The 14,958-nt window shown below is 44.2% G+C and overlaps 1 protein-coding gene across 2 annotated transcripts in view; it reads right to left on the bottom strand.

The window, feature by feature from the left end:
• The window catches only part of hs6st1a (heparan sulfate 6-O-sulfotransferase 1a), a 111,385-nt gene extending 100,669 nt beyond the window's left edge, over positions 1 to 10,716 (bottom strand). For both annotated transcript variants that reach the window (XR_006033038.1, XM_042099373.1), the window contains exon 1: positions 9,898 to 10,716. Coding sequence is in view for 1 of the 2 variants with exons in the window: in XM_042099373.1 (XP_041955307.1) it covers positions 9,898 to 10,415 (518 nt within the window). In the remaining variant the exon portion in view is untranslated. The remainder of the gene's footprint in view (positions 1 to 9,897) is intronic.
• Between the last annotated feature and the right edge of the window lie 4,242 nt (positions 10,717 to 14,958).

The following is a 14,958-nucleotide window of genomic DNA, read 5'->3' as shown; positions in this document are numbered from 1 at the left end:
TCTTCCTCCAACACTATTTATTACCCAGGAGAAATATTTGGGGTGATTTATTAGCAAAACATACCAAATCATGGTCTCTTGAACTTACAAGTTTGACCAGATAAACATTCAAATGATTTATGAACTTTAAACAACTGGTTAGGAAAAGTACATAGATAAACTGCACAAATATTAATATGAACTTTTACCCATAAAGGAAGCACTGAGTGAGTCAGTCCTGGGTAAGTGAGTGGAGATTATTTGCCTGCGTGAGACCCACAGACAAACAAAACACACACACACACACACACACACACACACACACACACACACACACTCTAGGAATTTTCCACGGCTGTCCCTTGTTGAGCGGGACACAGAAACTCAGCAGGGGAGGATGAGTCGTAGTTAGGGAAGGATCACTCTCTCCTCTCCCTCCCCTCTCCCTCTCTCTCTCTCCCTTTCATTCTCAGCCCCACCCATACCTTCTTTTTCATCTCTCTATTCTCTTTCATTCACAATCTTCGATCTCTCTCTCACTCCCTCTCTCTCTCTCACTCACTCTCAGTTTCACTCTCACGCTCACTCTCACTCTCAGATGCAGCACCGGTAAGGTGTTAGTGAGGCAAGCTGACAGACAGTAGAGCATTCTGGGTAACTCCCAGGGGCCATTTCTTCGACAGACCAAAGTGATGAGATTAGAAGCCAAACAGACAAGACAGAGGGAGAGAGAGAGAGAGCAAGAGAGAGAGAAAGGCAGAAGTAATTGAAAAAGAAAGAGGGGTCTGGTGAGAGAGCAAGGATATATAGAAAGGGAGAAACGTGTATGAAGGAAGAAAAAACCTCATCAAAGCGTGACTAGGGGAGGGGTGGATAGCATCGGGATGGGGGTGTAGATGTACACGTTTAATTCCTTTCATCCAGGAACCTCTATTCCCTCTTCCACCCTGCTTTCAAAAAAACACCGGCTCCTCTCTTCTCCACTGGCTCCAACTAGCTCACAAACATTCCCTCGCTTTTTCAGCCTCTCCCTCTCCTGCAGAGGCTATAAATCTCTGGCTCCATACCCCCCCCCCCCCCCTCCTCCTCCTCCTGCACCGACTCCCTCCCTCTCTCAGACAGCATGGCACAGAGCGACCTGGATGCTGGGAGCTGACAGCAGGGCCGCATCAGCAGAAAAAGCCTCATAATACGGAGACATTACGCGGCTGAATGCAGGGCCCCACAAATAACTTTTATTCCCCACATCACCGCTCTCTCCAGGAGACAGGCAGCAGGCCATGGGGGCAGGAGGCAGGAGACAAAGGCTCGGGTGGCGGGTGGTGGGGATGCTATGTGAGAGCAGAGCACCAGCATCCTGGACACTTCTCTGGGAGATATATCAGTTTTAATATTCAAGTGAGGACAACAAACTTTCCTCAAACACACACACACACACACACACACACACAGACTCTCTCACACACACACGCGCGCACAAACATATACACACACACACACACACACACACACAGACTCTCTCTCTCACACACACACGCGCACAAACATATACACATATATACACACACATACAGACACACACACACACACACACACACACACACACACACCAATAAACTCAATAAACTAACAGTGACACATGAATGGTTCACCCATTCAAAAACAGCATTTTGAATAGTTAGGCATCACAGAAACAACATTTCTCTACATTTGACACCCAGTGCTATTCAAAATATTTTCTAAATGTGTATCGTGTTGCATGTGTTTGTCTGTCCATCGATGGAACGCACCGAGACTTTATGACAACATCATCAGCAGTACTCACTTACTGATGTGGCTGTGTTAATCCCAGATGTAGTAATTACACAACTCCAAACGCAAGCCATAAAACGGCGCTGGATCAGTAGGTCAATAATATGGAGGTCCCTTGTGGCTTCGCCTTCCAATGAAATTACCTTCATAAAAGCAATTAATAAGGTCAAACAAATGGCCTCTCCTCCAAACGACTTCAGTAGAGCCGCCTATGGGGTGAACAGGCCGCTCTTGACAGAAAGAGAGAGAGAGAGAGAGAGAGAGAGAGAGAGAGAAAGAGAGAGAGAGAGAGAGAGAGAGACAGACAGACAGAGACAGAGAGAAAGTATTGCACTGTCGAAGGGCAACCTTTCCACTCAATCCACCCAGCAAGTCGGGGCTTGTCAAGGCTCAGCCTGTCTGTCTATACAGTGCTTTGGACAATAGCCAATGTTAATTATATTTCCTCGGAGTTAAGCCAGAGAATAATTATTTAAAAATAACGTCCCTGCTTGCCTTCTTGGACGCCTGCTGAAGATCCAGTTTCATGCTTAAGAGCCACGGTGCCAGTGGACACGGAGAAGGCTCTGGGCCTGACTCACGACAGAACAGGGCCAGAACTGGTCAAAGTCTCAGTCCAACACCGCTGCTCATTAACACTTACAGTGGTTTCAAACAAGTTGAGCCTCTCTTCAGAAAGGTACTGGTCAATGTAGCCAACATACAGTCGAAGACACCTAGCAAAACTAAAAAAAGAAGACGACTGATTCAGAGTCATCCTGCTGCCAATACAAACATATCAAATTGAAGAGAGACGAAACAGAACAGGAAGAAATAACAGACCTGTGATTCAGATGTGTGATGCATTGGCCAGAGCCAATTATGACGCGGCAATAATCCAATTCACAGAGAGCGTGCAAGCCCTAATTATGAATAATAAAAATGTTTGCTAATCAGTCATCGCACTACAATTTATCCTCCGCACAGGGAAATTAATTTGGACAGACTATCAGACTTCTCACCCCGAATTTCAATGGGTGATTTCGCATATAGGACAAGCTCTTTTCAATCAACAACATCCACTGAGGACCTCAAAGCAATATTTTTTGTGGCTAGTGGAACAATCAAATCGACACAGAAACACACCCGGCTGTCAGAACTAATTGTTTTGTAACCAGTTAATCGGATCTCTTGCACTCAGCACTTAGACTTGATAGATTTATTAACAACCACGTACAGCACAACTGATTATGGGGAGGCAAAACATCAGTGGCAAACCATCCATTTCGATATAAGCCTGTAGCTCAGAGACGATTGGTTTCAAGACCATTTAAAATTAGATGCAACAAGCTGTCATAGATAAATACATAAATACATATTTAAGTAAGTAAACAAGCAAAATAAAATTAATGTAAAATAGGCAAATAAAATTGAAAATCCAAGATTCTAAATATACAGAAAAGGAAACAAGCAGATAGTAAAAAGCGAATGACAGGTGGGGCTCTGCCCAGCTCTGAGGAGAGAGACTCAGCAGAGTGAGAGAATCAGTGAGTGTTCCAGGCCTGAGCAACAGCACTCACTTATGCAAAGCAGCAGGCCGGGGAAGTGATGGTGGTGGTGGTGATGTGTGTGTGTGTGTGTGTGTGTGGGGATGTAGTCAGTTCTTTGTTTATTAAAGAGCCATTACAGACAGAGTACAAGCATTAGAGCACTCGTTCACGCTACACTGTCCTCAAGACCAGTTCAAGGACATATCTCTCTCTCTCTCTCTCTCTCTCTCTCTCTCTCTCTCTCTCTCTCTCTCTGCAACAGCAACAGCGTCGGCAGAAAAGACAAGATGGCTGAGGGCAGGTGTGTGTGTGTGTGTGTGTGTGTGTGTGTGTGTGTGTGTGTGTGTGTGTGTGTGTGTGTGTGTGTGTGTGTGTGTGTGTGTGTGCACTTCAATGTGATGTTGAATCACCTGGTTAAACATACTGGTGGGCCTACGAAGAAAGTTGGCCAAGTGACTTGACTGATCCTAGAACAGACATATTAGCACATAACTGTTCATATGGTGTTGGACTTCCAGAGGACCTATGGAGTGAGTGAGCGTATGGATGCAGGAAGTGTTTAACCATGTGGTCGGGCCAGTGAAGGCGCTATAGCGGTTAACCTGACCCTGGCACAGATGTGGTTGCACCATAACGCTGTGACCCCTGCGTGAACTCTATTATCAGGATGCCTACAGGCCTGTCAGCTCCATCAACAGCTCCTCATCACGACCACCACCAGGCAGGTGACCAAGAGTTCACTCCATCCCTTAGAGAAATACCACCCCACCTCACAGACACAGTGATAGAGTGGAACATGGGCGCATGTGTGGTACTTTTACATCTATTCATTTTGACATGACACTCATCATTAGTGACTTGTTGTAAGGTCAGGTTGTGAGGGTGACATTGGCTCTGATCAATGTGTTGTTGCTGTGCACATTCCACAGGTTAGGAAAAACAACATAAAAAGAGTGAACTTTATCCCATATGCTCAAGATGGAAAGATACTGCCCATAGACAAAAGACTACAACTACAACTACATCAAATCAATCAATCAAATGAATGAGAGAGAGAGAGAGAGAGAGAGAGAGAGAGAGACAGAGAGAGAGAGTCTGTCCAAAAGAGATTTTTTCGAGAGTCACTTGAGTTTGACACACAGATTCCTCCATGCATGCTGTCTTGGGATCTGCATGGCCACGTAACTGGCTTTGGGGCCGACGGTATTTAATCCGCGCTGATCTGATGGGATTAACACATTGGGGCCAGCCTGCTTAGGAGAAGGCGTAGTTACACACATACACATACACTCCAAACCATTCTGCCCAAAGTCACTCCGCCTTAATGAGGGAGGCACCTCATACCCACATACTACCTCCCTCAATCAATGACACATGAGTACACACACACACACGGACACGCACACTCACACACACGCACACAGTTACTGTCATTGTCTCTTTTCAATTACAGATCACTTCTTCAAAATGCTAGCAACACAAAGTGTGTTTGGTCTGCCAGTAGAAAGATGTAAAGTGCAGCGTGAGAGCAAAGGGCAATATAACATGCCTATCTGGACATAAACCAGATTCCGCTGTGCCGCTGTCCTCTGCCAGACATACACATATTTAATGCCCTGACAGGCTTCTCTGGCCATCACGACAACACAGACCAGCAGCCTGAGTGCAGACCGCACGCCCTCTGGACACACTGGCCTCCACCCACATCAAGAGCACTGGGGTGGACACACAGCGAGAGGGAATAAAACGCCTGACATGTCAAGACATCCGATGCTGGCTGCCTAGCGTTGTGTGCTGCTGCTGCTGCTGCTGCTGCTGCTGCTATGCTATGCTGCTGCTATGCTAGGCCATAATATACAGACTCAAATAATGAATTTAATAAATAAGCGGTGAGCTATGGCACACAGCTGTGGCTGCCCTCTGAACAACGCTACACAAGAGAGTGAGGGAGGGAGCGAAAGAGAGTGGGAGGAAGAGAGAGAGAAAGTGAGGGAGGGAGAGAAAGAGAGAGAGAAAGTGAGGCAGGGAGAGAAAGAGAGAGGGAGGAAGAGAGAGAGAGAGAAAGTGAGGGAGGGAGAGAAAGAGAGCGGGAGGAAGAGAGAGAGAGAGAAAGTGAGGGAGGGAGAGAAAGAGAGAGGGAGGAAGAGAGAGAGAAAGTGAGGGAGGGAGAGAAAAGACAGGGAGGAAGAGAGAGAGAGAGAGGCAGGGAAGGAAGGAGAAAAGCACACAAGCGGCAAATTCAGTCGATGGGAGTTGGCCCTTCAATGTGAAGAGGATGACCTTTTATTGCCTGGAGGGCAGTAGCAGCCCGTGGAGACATCCTCCATAATTCACCTCAATTAAGGCCACCTCTCCTTTCTGCTTCTCAGCTCTCTTCTCTGCTGCGCTCCTCTCCTCTCACCAAAGGTCTTCCACGGAGCCTCCTCGCAGGCATCTTTTGATAGGAATTCCACGCAAGCCATGACTCTTCATAACACCCTCCCATTGACTGCACTGCATTTCATCAAGCCAATCCCCTCAAGACCACACAAAAAATTAGCTTAATTTAGAAGAACACCACCTATCTGACAGCTAGGCTAATTGAATTTTACCTGTTAGACACCCCCCTGTCATTTTAGCTGCGGTCCCCCTTTTAAAGCCCACCTCCCCTTTTCTTCCCATGTATAAATATGAGAACTTAGTCATTATATAGAAAGCAGTTGCCCATTAGGCGAAGGAGCCATTTTGAAAATTGCGGCAAATCTTCCATGAAAATACATTTCCTCTAATGTTCTGGTCACGCTCGGGGTGTACTGTGCAGCCCATATCCATAAAGCCAGAGTGTGGAAAATTACCTTGGCTGTTTGATTAGAGCTACACCGCCAGAGGGAGGGGAAAAGGAGAAAGTAAGAGGGGTTGAGAGGGATAGATAGAGATAGAGAGAGAGAGAGAGAGAGAGAGAGAGAGAGAGAAAGGGAGATGGAGGAAAGAGTGACATGCATGAATAAAGAGAGAGAAAGGGTGGGCAGAGAAGGACGTAAGTCACACAAAAATGGAGGAAGAGAGAATAAGGGGGGGGGGGGTTGAGAAAAGTGAGATAAGTGCCTAAGAGGGAGTGAAATGTAAAGGAATGGAGTTCATTCTTCATACAGGATGAAATTAAAAATATCACTCAGTAAAAGATCAAATCAAACTTCTTTTTAATTAAATTTCAGATAACGACTCCTTTTAGGGGACACTCGGATTATGAATCACGCTTCAGCAGCACAGGCTGGAGTACAACAGGACCCTGAGGACACAGAGCCACACCAACCTCTCCCACGCCATCCCACACATACACACCGCATATGACACACATATCGCATTTCCTCATTAAATCCCCCCGTAGGCTAGGTCTGGATATAGACATCTTCATGGCTTTAATATAACAACATTGCTACTGTTCTGCTACACGTGCCAGAGAGAAATCACTAATCACCAACGAAGACAGTCCAAGCAGTTAGAGTAAAATAACAATTCTGGAACATTCTGCAGTTGTTATTTCCAATTGCACTTCATCATCCACCATCACACATTGGGGAGGGTAAATCCTATAATGATTTCATGGAATAAGAGCAGGTAATGGCACAGCCCATTCTCTAACCTCACCACAGGTATCAACACCAAGTGAGCTGCATGTGCTCCCCACCACTCAACAGCAGCTGAACAGGCCATGAGTGGATTTCTTGGGCACAGGTCACACCTCCACAAGAGCACCGCCGCACAAGGCCGAGGGCTACACTGCGACACAGACAAAGACCTGCAATTGGTGGATAATGACAGCCGGTTGTAGTGGCAGCGGCAAACATATTCTCCTACGAGAATCCTACGAGAATCCTCAACGTCTTCTTTCAACAATTTGAATCCTGTGTGTGTGTGTGTGTGTGTGTGTGTGTGTCCTATGGTTGAGAGGCACAGCTTCAACACCAGATGGTTTACCAAATGAAAATGGCACTTGTAATGCCTATGAGGTACTACACAACTCATTAACCAATTAAACAACAACAAGAAATATCATGCCATTCACACAGGTTTCCAGCTTCACAGAGACCATTGTGGTGTGTTAAATGAACTGGAAAATGTGGTCTGACTCACAATAAGTAAATGACTTCAAACCATCAGTTGTAGAAAAGCACTTGCTGCCTTTGTTTCACACAAACGATTCAACAAGAAATCTGCTGGAGATTCATAGCTTCAATAGGTATAAATGATAATATGAGCAACATCAAAACCCATTCACACAGAATATAGGCCACCAAGAGCTTGGCACACATAACATATCAGGAGACAAGGTGAAAGTCCTCATTAAAACAGTTTAGGGCAATATGTTAAGCCTACCATCACAATCTCAAACATTTATTCTGGTTCATAGTCTGATTCAGATGATGGAGTGTCCATCAGTGAATCTTTCATCGAACCCCCAAATGTTTCACACCCAAAGGAACATGGGATGTCCATAGTTTTACACTGTGATAGACAGTCATGTGACAGCCAACGTGCTACCCCAAAACTGCGGATTCTTCACAGAGGCCTCAAATATCCTCCCCCAGCTACACATAAAAAGGAATAGGAAATGCTTTGCTTGCACTTATTAAAAAGGAAAAAAGATTGTCCTATCAGTTCCTTCAAAAAGAGGAACAGCTTGGTGGGGAAATAATCGTTCCTCCTTTGAATGTTTTTTTACCAATTAAATAACATGATCTGATTCTGACTCAATGTGTGGTTGCTCTCTGAAGTTTCATAATCTCCCTCTTCCATGCAACATTGCCGAGTTAAAAGAATTAATTATTCCACCGAGCTCTGAAAAAACACAGTGGAAGCAAGAAATGTCTGTTAAGCGGAAGGCCCTCAATACTTATTTTGACTCTTATCAAAACGCCACAGCCGAACACCTCTGATTTTAAATACATGGAAGATTGGAATTTTGAACAACAAATGACGGAGCAACATCTAACGACATGTCATCAGACCTCTCCCCTTCCATATGTTTTTCTTTATTTGCTGAAAATAACAGCTCATTCGGTAAAGACAGAGAGAAGATAACACTATTTCGAATTACGAACGCTGACGCTAGCTTTTTTTTTTTTCTATTTAGGCGTGGGTTTGCGGTTTTTTTTTTGTTTTTTTTTTAAGGTGGCCTATGTGAAAAAAACAGGATCATCATTCACAATTTAAGAACTACAGCTAAATCTATGACGAAAGTTCTAAAAACACATGCCACGAAATCTGGGAGACTCTTGGCGACATCCTGGTCGGCATAGCCGTTGTCTATAACATTTGGAGTGTCAGGTAAAGGAGAAAAACTAAAATTGCTGCCAAACATGTGTAGGAATGTCAAACAAAGAACAGCCCCGCGACCACTGATGGCAGAGGAGTCGGAGATAAATGTGCTAATCGCCACGGTTTCAACGATGCGTAGCCTGTGGTCTCGTGCCTTTGCCTCTCCTCCTTCCCAGCCGTGGAGGGGAATTGATGGGCAGCGCAGTACCCTGGATAGCTCGTCTGCCGAGTAGGCTACAAGATGGACCTCTTTCAGTGGTTGGTATCCGCATCTTGTTATCTGGTGTTTAACCTGCGTAATGTAACCACCTTTACGCAGGCAGCTAAGTAGTAGCGTAATAGTTTTGGATACACAACGCTTAACAAATTTCAATGAACCAGAACCGTATATGTGTTCAATATAAATGCATGCAATTAGAGTCTATATGACAATACATTTGAAACAGTCAAACCATTAATTATGAATGTATCCATGTGCCCTTTTTCGCAGGAATATCAGCAACGTATCAGGATTTTTTTTTTTTTTTTCAACTTTGTTAGAGGCATACCTGCAAAATTCTAGCCCAAGTATCAAAGCCAGGTGGAGGTGAGAAAGTCTAGCGACTCAACTGCTTATTTAGTAGGCATTACTTCAATGTTTACAAGGTCTCTTCCCTCGCCACACTGTAATTTTCCACTTCCCATGTAGGGAAAGACGCGTAACATGGCATGTGTCACCATTTAAAGACATAATAAGGACTTTACCAAACCAACACACGAATTTGCCACAATAGATCTACATCAAAGTAACATCTGATTAATCACCATGTAGCTTGTAACAGCGCAGTCCTGATGCATGCAGTGACACTTGAGTGCTTAGAAATGCAGTGGTATATGCACCCCATCAACATGATAGCTGCAAACTCAGTAACTAATGAACATTGCAAACACGCCATGAATGCATTCATATCAACAAGTCTGCTAATTAGTTTAAATTATAGCGCACATCTCTTTCATGATTATGTACATCGTTAATCTGAATATTTACCAGGGCCTTCTAATTCTGAGACAGAAGTGAGACTCGGACATCGATTGCAGCGTAATTAATTGCCATTACTTAAGGAACTTCGCAGCTTTATCTTTTCTGAATAATAATCACCCTAGATCAGGCCAGAGAACTTCGGAGTTATAATACACTGGGATTTCGCAGGTTAGGTGACTAATAATGTGAGACCTTAATATATGGTTAATAACTTTTCAAACAACTTTAGCTGGAAAGAATTGGGGTCAATATTCATACCTTAAGTTTTTCAATTTGTTCTCCTTTTTATTAAGCACTGTTGGTACGCAATTGATGAGCTCGGTCCAGTCTGCATGTAAACCACAACTCCAACCGGTAGAAAATCGTGAAAACAGCCAGGTCTCTTTTCTGTTTGGGCGATAGCAGGTACACTTTTTCTGTCCGGGTCTGCAATCGCACGGCACCTCTAGCCTCACATTTTGAACCAGGTGCCTCCCGAAAGTGGTACCCCCGGTTTTCTGTATGTGAAGAAACACAATAACATCGTCCCCTTTGATGTCGAAATCCACCGTGCGTTCCAAGTCTCTAACTGGAAAATAGTACTTCTTCACATAATGTGGATCGGGAGTCGGGAAGATATCCGCATCGTCTTCAACGATGTAACCGTGGGGAGACCCGAAGTTCATCATCCCCGGCGCCACGTACTGATATAAAATCAGCATGAAGAGAACAGATCCGACAACAATGAACAAAAATTTACTGGTCCTCTCAACCATGTTCCTTCCAATGTGGTTCATATGTTACCATTTCCCTGTTCAATTCGCAGTGGGTGCTGAAACGCTTCGTCTTGCACTGTCCCCATACAAACGAAACGCGGCCAGAGGACCACACAAGTAAAGTAGAAATTCAGACAGACTAATAGGCTACTGGTATCTTTGCAGCATGTAGCCTAAATGGAATGGATCCGTCCAGTCCAAGTCGCTGACAGTCAATACCGCGGTGTACACCTTTCGACTTCCCGCACTGACAACCGTAGCGTTTATGTGTTTAAAAGTGCTCGCTGCATCAGCGCGAGTCTCGATGCACAGCGACACCCACTTTTCAGCACGCTCATTCCCGACTTGCTCAAAAACGCCGAGAAGAAGCTGGAGTAAGTTTTATTGCCTAGGTTTAAATATAGCGCCCGCACTGAATTTCTCTATGAAATAATAATTTTTCCCATTCTGCAACCGTGGCTAAATCACAAATAGCCTACTCGTGTTGGAAGATCAGACATCAATTTAGTGATGGACATTAGGCCTATCATGTTTCGATACAATTCAGTCATTCTGCATAAAATGAGGTCTCTTCCAGCTGAACACAGAAGACTTGTTTTTAAACATCGTTTCGTTTTTGCCATTGATGGTGGTGCTGACCTACTGCTAATGATAATGGGGTACAAATATCGAGAAACACAAAACCAATATGTTTGAGCCAGACATGCCTTTGAACACCTTTCCACGGCTAGTGGGCAGCACTGAGAGGCGCATGCTCTGCAACTTTGAACATTTGACTTGTGTGTTTTGCCGTGTGCTTGGTTCGTTCTCTCTTGGGAATGTGTGAAAGCCTATTAATTGCTTTTCTACTGATGTTTTGACTGGAGGAGGTATGTTAATATTTATCACAAGTCAACTGCACTGTGATTCCTGAGAATCCTTTTATGGATAAAGCAGTAGGCTATGTTATGAAGGTTGGAGGTTTGAGAAACTCCCTTGACACATTCACATCCTCAAAAATTAACAACCAGCATTTCATATGGCTGAGTATAAATAGGCTACAGCACAACACATGGAAATTGCATATTAGTTTGGATCATCTCTTCTGGTTCTGAAGTTAAGATTTAAATTAATAAATGTGTTTGGGGGACATTTGATGGCCTTCCACACTGATGTTAAAGATATGATAGATATATAGATAAATATATAGATAGATAGATAGATAGATAGGGAGATAGATGGACATCAATAGACATCACTCCATGTTCCACAGCTAAGAATGTGACCACAGAATCACATAACACATATACAATGTAACACATATACAATGTAACACATGACAGCACATATACCATGTGACATTTATTCCATCCACACAACACATATAGCATGTAACATATGTCCCATCCACACAGCACACATAGCATATAGCATGTAACATATGTCCCTTCCACACAGCACATATAGCATGTAACATATGTCCCATCCACACAACACATGTAGCATATAGTATGTAACATATGTCCCATCCACACAGCACATGTAATATGTAACATATGTCCCATCCAAACAGCACATATAGCATGTAACATATAGCCCATCCACACAGCACATATATAACATGGAACATTTATCCCATCCACACATGTAACATACCGTGTGTCTCATCCAAACAGCACATATAGCATGTGACATAACATTGAACGTCCCACCCCCATTCAAAAAACATACCACTTTGGAACACACAAATAGGGGCAGCCGTGGCCCACTGGTTAGCACTCTGGACTTGTAACCGGAGGGTTGCCGGTTCGAGCCCCGACCAGTGGGCCATGGCTGAAGTGCCCTTAGCAAGGCACCTAACCCCTCCCTGCTCCCTGAGCACTGCCGTTGTAGCAGGCAGCTCACTGCGCCGGGATTAGTGTGTGCTTCACCTCACTGTGTGTTCACTGTGTGCTGTTTGTGTAATTCACCGATTGGGTTAAATGCAATGATACCAAAATGAGACCAAATTTCCCTCACGGGATCAAAAAAGTATGTATACTTATACTTATACTACTAGATACATCACTGTGAAACACAAATCCATATGGCATGTTAAAGATGTATGTCAGCTTGAAATCAATGAGAATTTATTCAGAAAATTAGCAGGATGGAATCATGAGCACCTTTTTATTTAGGGGATCATATATTTAAACACAAAGCTTTTTTTAATTTTTGCAATTTCATCCAATCAGTTTAATATTGTGTTGAGCTTTGTAAGTGTGTACCATGGTTAGACTGCATGTGTGCTAGTTTAACTGAAGAGTCGTTAATATTCTTCGAGTTCAGATAAACACTCCCTTCAGAGTAACAGAATTATTAAACAGCTTTATGCAAAGTTCTGTGCAGCCTAACAACCCCCTCTTTTGATGATCACTCTAAATCTTCTCCTCGTTTAGGCCTCCTCATCACCGAACGCCCTAAACGCCAAGCTAATTACTGTAAGTCAAACAAATGTTGTTTGCAAGTTAGCCTCTTAAACACAGCTAGTGCTGCTAAAATCGGCATGTTTTTATTTACCATGCCACAGCTTTGCCCAGGAGCAGGGGCCTACCCTCATCATTTGATATCATGATTATCGCGCCCGCGGCTCAGCTTGGCTAATGAAGCCATGCTGATGCTCCACAACGTGCCACCATTTGTTGCTGAGTTACTTTACCAGGATGGATGTTATGGCGAGCTGTGCACCCCCGCTCCTCAACCCCCACCCCCCACCCCCTCAGAACCACTCTGCAGTGCTGACACCCTCTTCATCACAAGGCCGAGTTCATCATGCATAGTAATTACATTTGCACACATATCCCGTCATCCATTTCACACCAGGAAGAGTCCAATCGCAGCTTTAATGTTATTCTTCCCCCTCCAAATGCAAAAATTATGCAGCATACATAATACTCTGACCCCAATAAACAGAGGCCGACTCTGAAACATAGCTGGCTCAGTTCTGGGCCCAAGTGGCTCAGACACAGTTCCATTCAGGAGCCATCTGCTGTTCTGATTTGCTTTGATCACAGGAACACTACAGCAAAGCAGTGAGAGAGGATGTCACTTTGCTCTGCAGTGTTTTTTCCTTCTTGATGTTTGGGGGAAACGCATCACGTCAGGTCACCCGAGGATACGACAGCACCCTCTCCTCTTTTGACCGAATCAGTGTATCCTTAGAAAACTCAGATGAATGGCAGTCTGCAGCAGACTGGAGTAAACACTAAAGCCACAGAGAAAAGCACCCATCAGAAATTTCCCAACAAAACAACTTTTTTTATTTAGAGGAAGCTTCCGCCATGACTGGTTTCAATCTGACTGCCACTCAAAATAGGGTAGAGTAAAACAAACCGCCTTTTGAAAAAAAAAAATCACACAATTACCCCCAGACCAAGGGAGAGAGAGAGAGAGAGAGCGAGAGAGAGACAGAGAGCGCATCTGCTTTTGATTACAGGCTTTGACAGAAGGCACATGTTCACAAGTCACAGTAGCACAAGCAGCTCCCAGCTCTGGCTTACATGTCACAGTACTGACAGGAGATACTCTCTCCACTTTCACTCCACAAAGGACACAAGAGATGGAGTGGGAAGTGTCAATGAGACTAGTAGTGCTTTGGCAGATCTGGCTCAGATGTGGTCAAGATATGGCTGACGGCTGATAGATATGATAAAAGAAATCAGCTGTCCTTATAGCGGAGAGTGTTTGGTGAAGGAAGGAGAGAGAGAGGGTAATGAGTGTGTATGACAGTGAGGCCATGTTAGATCAATAGAAATAGATCTGGTGTGGGTGAGGGGTGTCATGGACAGACAGAGGCTGACAATAACATAGCTGGCCATAATCTGGTCAAGGTGCTCTAGGGATCTGAACAGATTTTTAAAAAAAAGTTTTTCTAGTGATGGGTGTTGCTCTGATAGATATGGGCTTGATTTGAGGTGTGTTTCCTGAAGGACTACTTTTTTAAATGACCACAGTAATTCAGAGAGTTTCTAAAATGGCTCGTTGTAATTTAATGGTTGGACACAGGCACGGGCACAGCACATTTTTTTAAAAATGGACTCCTAACCTCAAGGAAAAGAGATTATGTTGTTTACACAACTGCCTCTACTGCTGCCTGTTTTAGGACTTGTGCAAGTGTCAGTTAATATATGCACGTCACATAATATAGTTTCCATGTGAGCATGTTTTATTGCTTTCACAAATCAGGTTGTCTACAAGTGATTTAGCACCAGGTTCTTCACGAACATGCAGTGTAGTGTCAGGAGAGGTGCGGCACTTTTCCGGCCACACCTTTACGCAGTCATGAACGGCTCTGTTCACTGGGACCCGGGGGCCCCAGCTAATCCAGACCAACCGAAGCACTTAGGGGCATGGGTATCGCTACGTCTGGGAGGGATTCTGACTTAGAGGCGTTCAGTCATAATCCCTCAGATCGCTCCTCAGCCAAGCGCACAAACCAAATGCAGTGTTTCAGTTTTGAACAAATTTGCACGACATGGTTATGAGTATATATACTCTTTTGATCCCGTGAGGGAAATTTGGTCTCTGCATTTATCCCAGTCCGTGA

The sequence above is a fragment of the Alosa sapidissima genome, chromosome 1 (genome assembly GCF_018492685.1).
Source record: "Alosa sapidissima isolate fAloSap1 chromosome 1, fAloSap1.pri, whole genome shotgun sequence".
Taxonomy (NCBI): domain Eukaryota; kingdom Metazoa; phylum Chordata; class Actinopteri; order Clupeiformes; family Clupeidae; genus Alosa; species Alosa sapidissima.
This window is presented reverse-complemented; position numbering and strand designations above follow the sequence as displayed.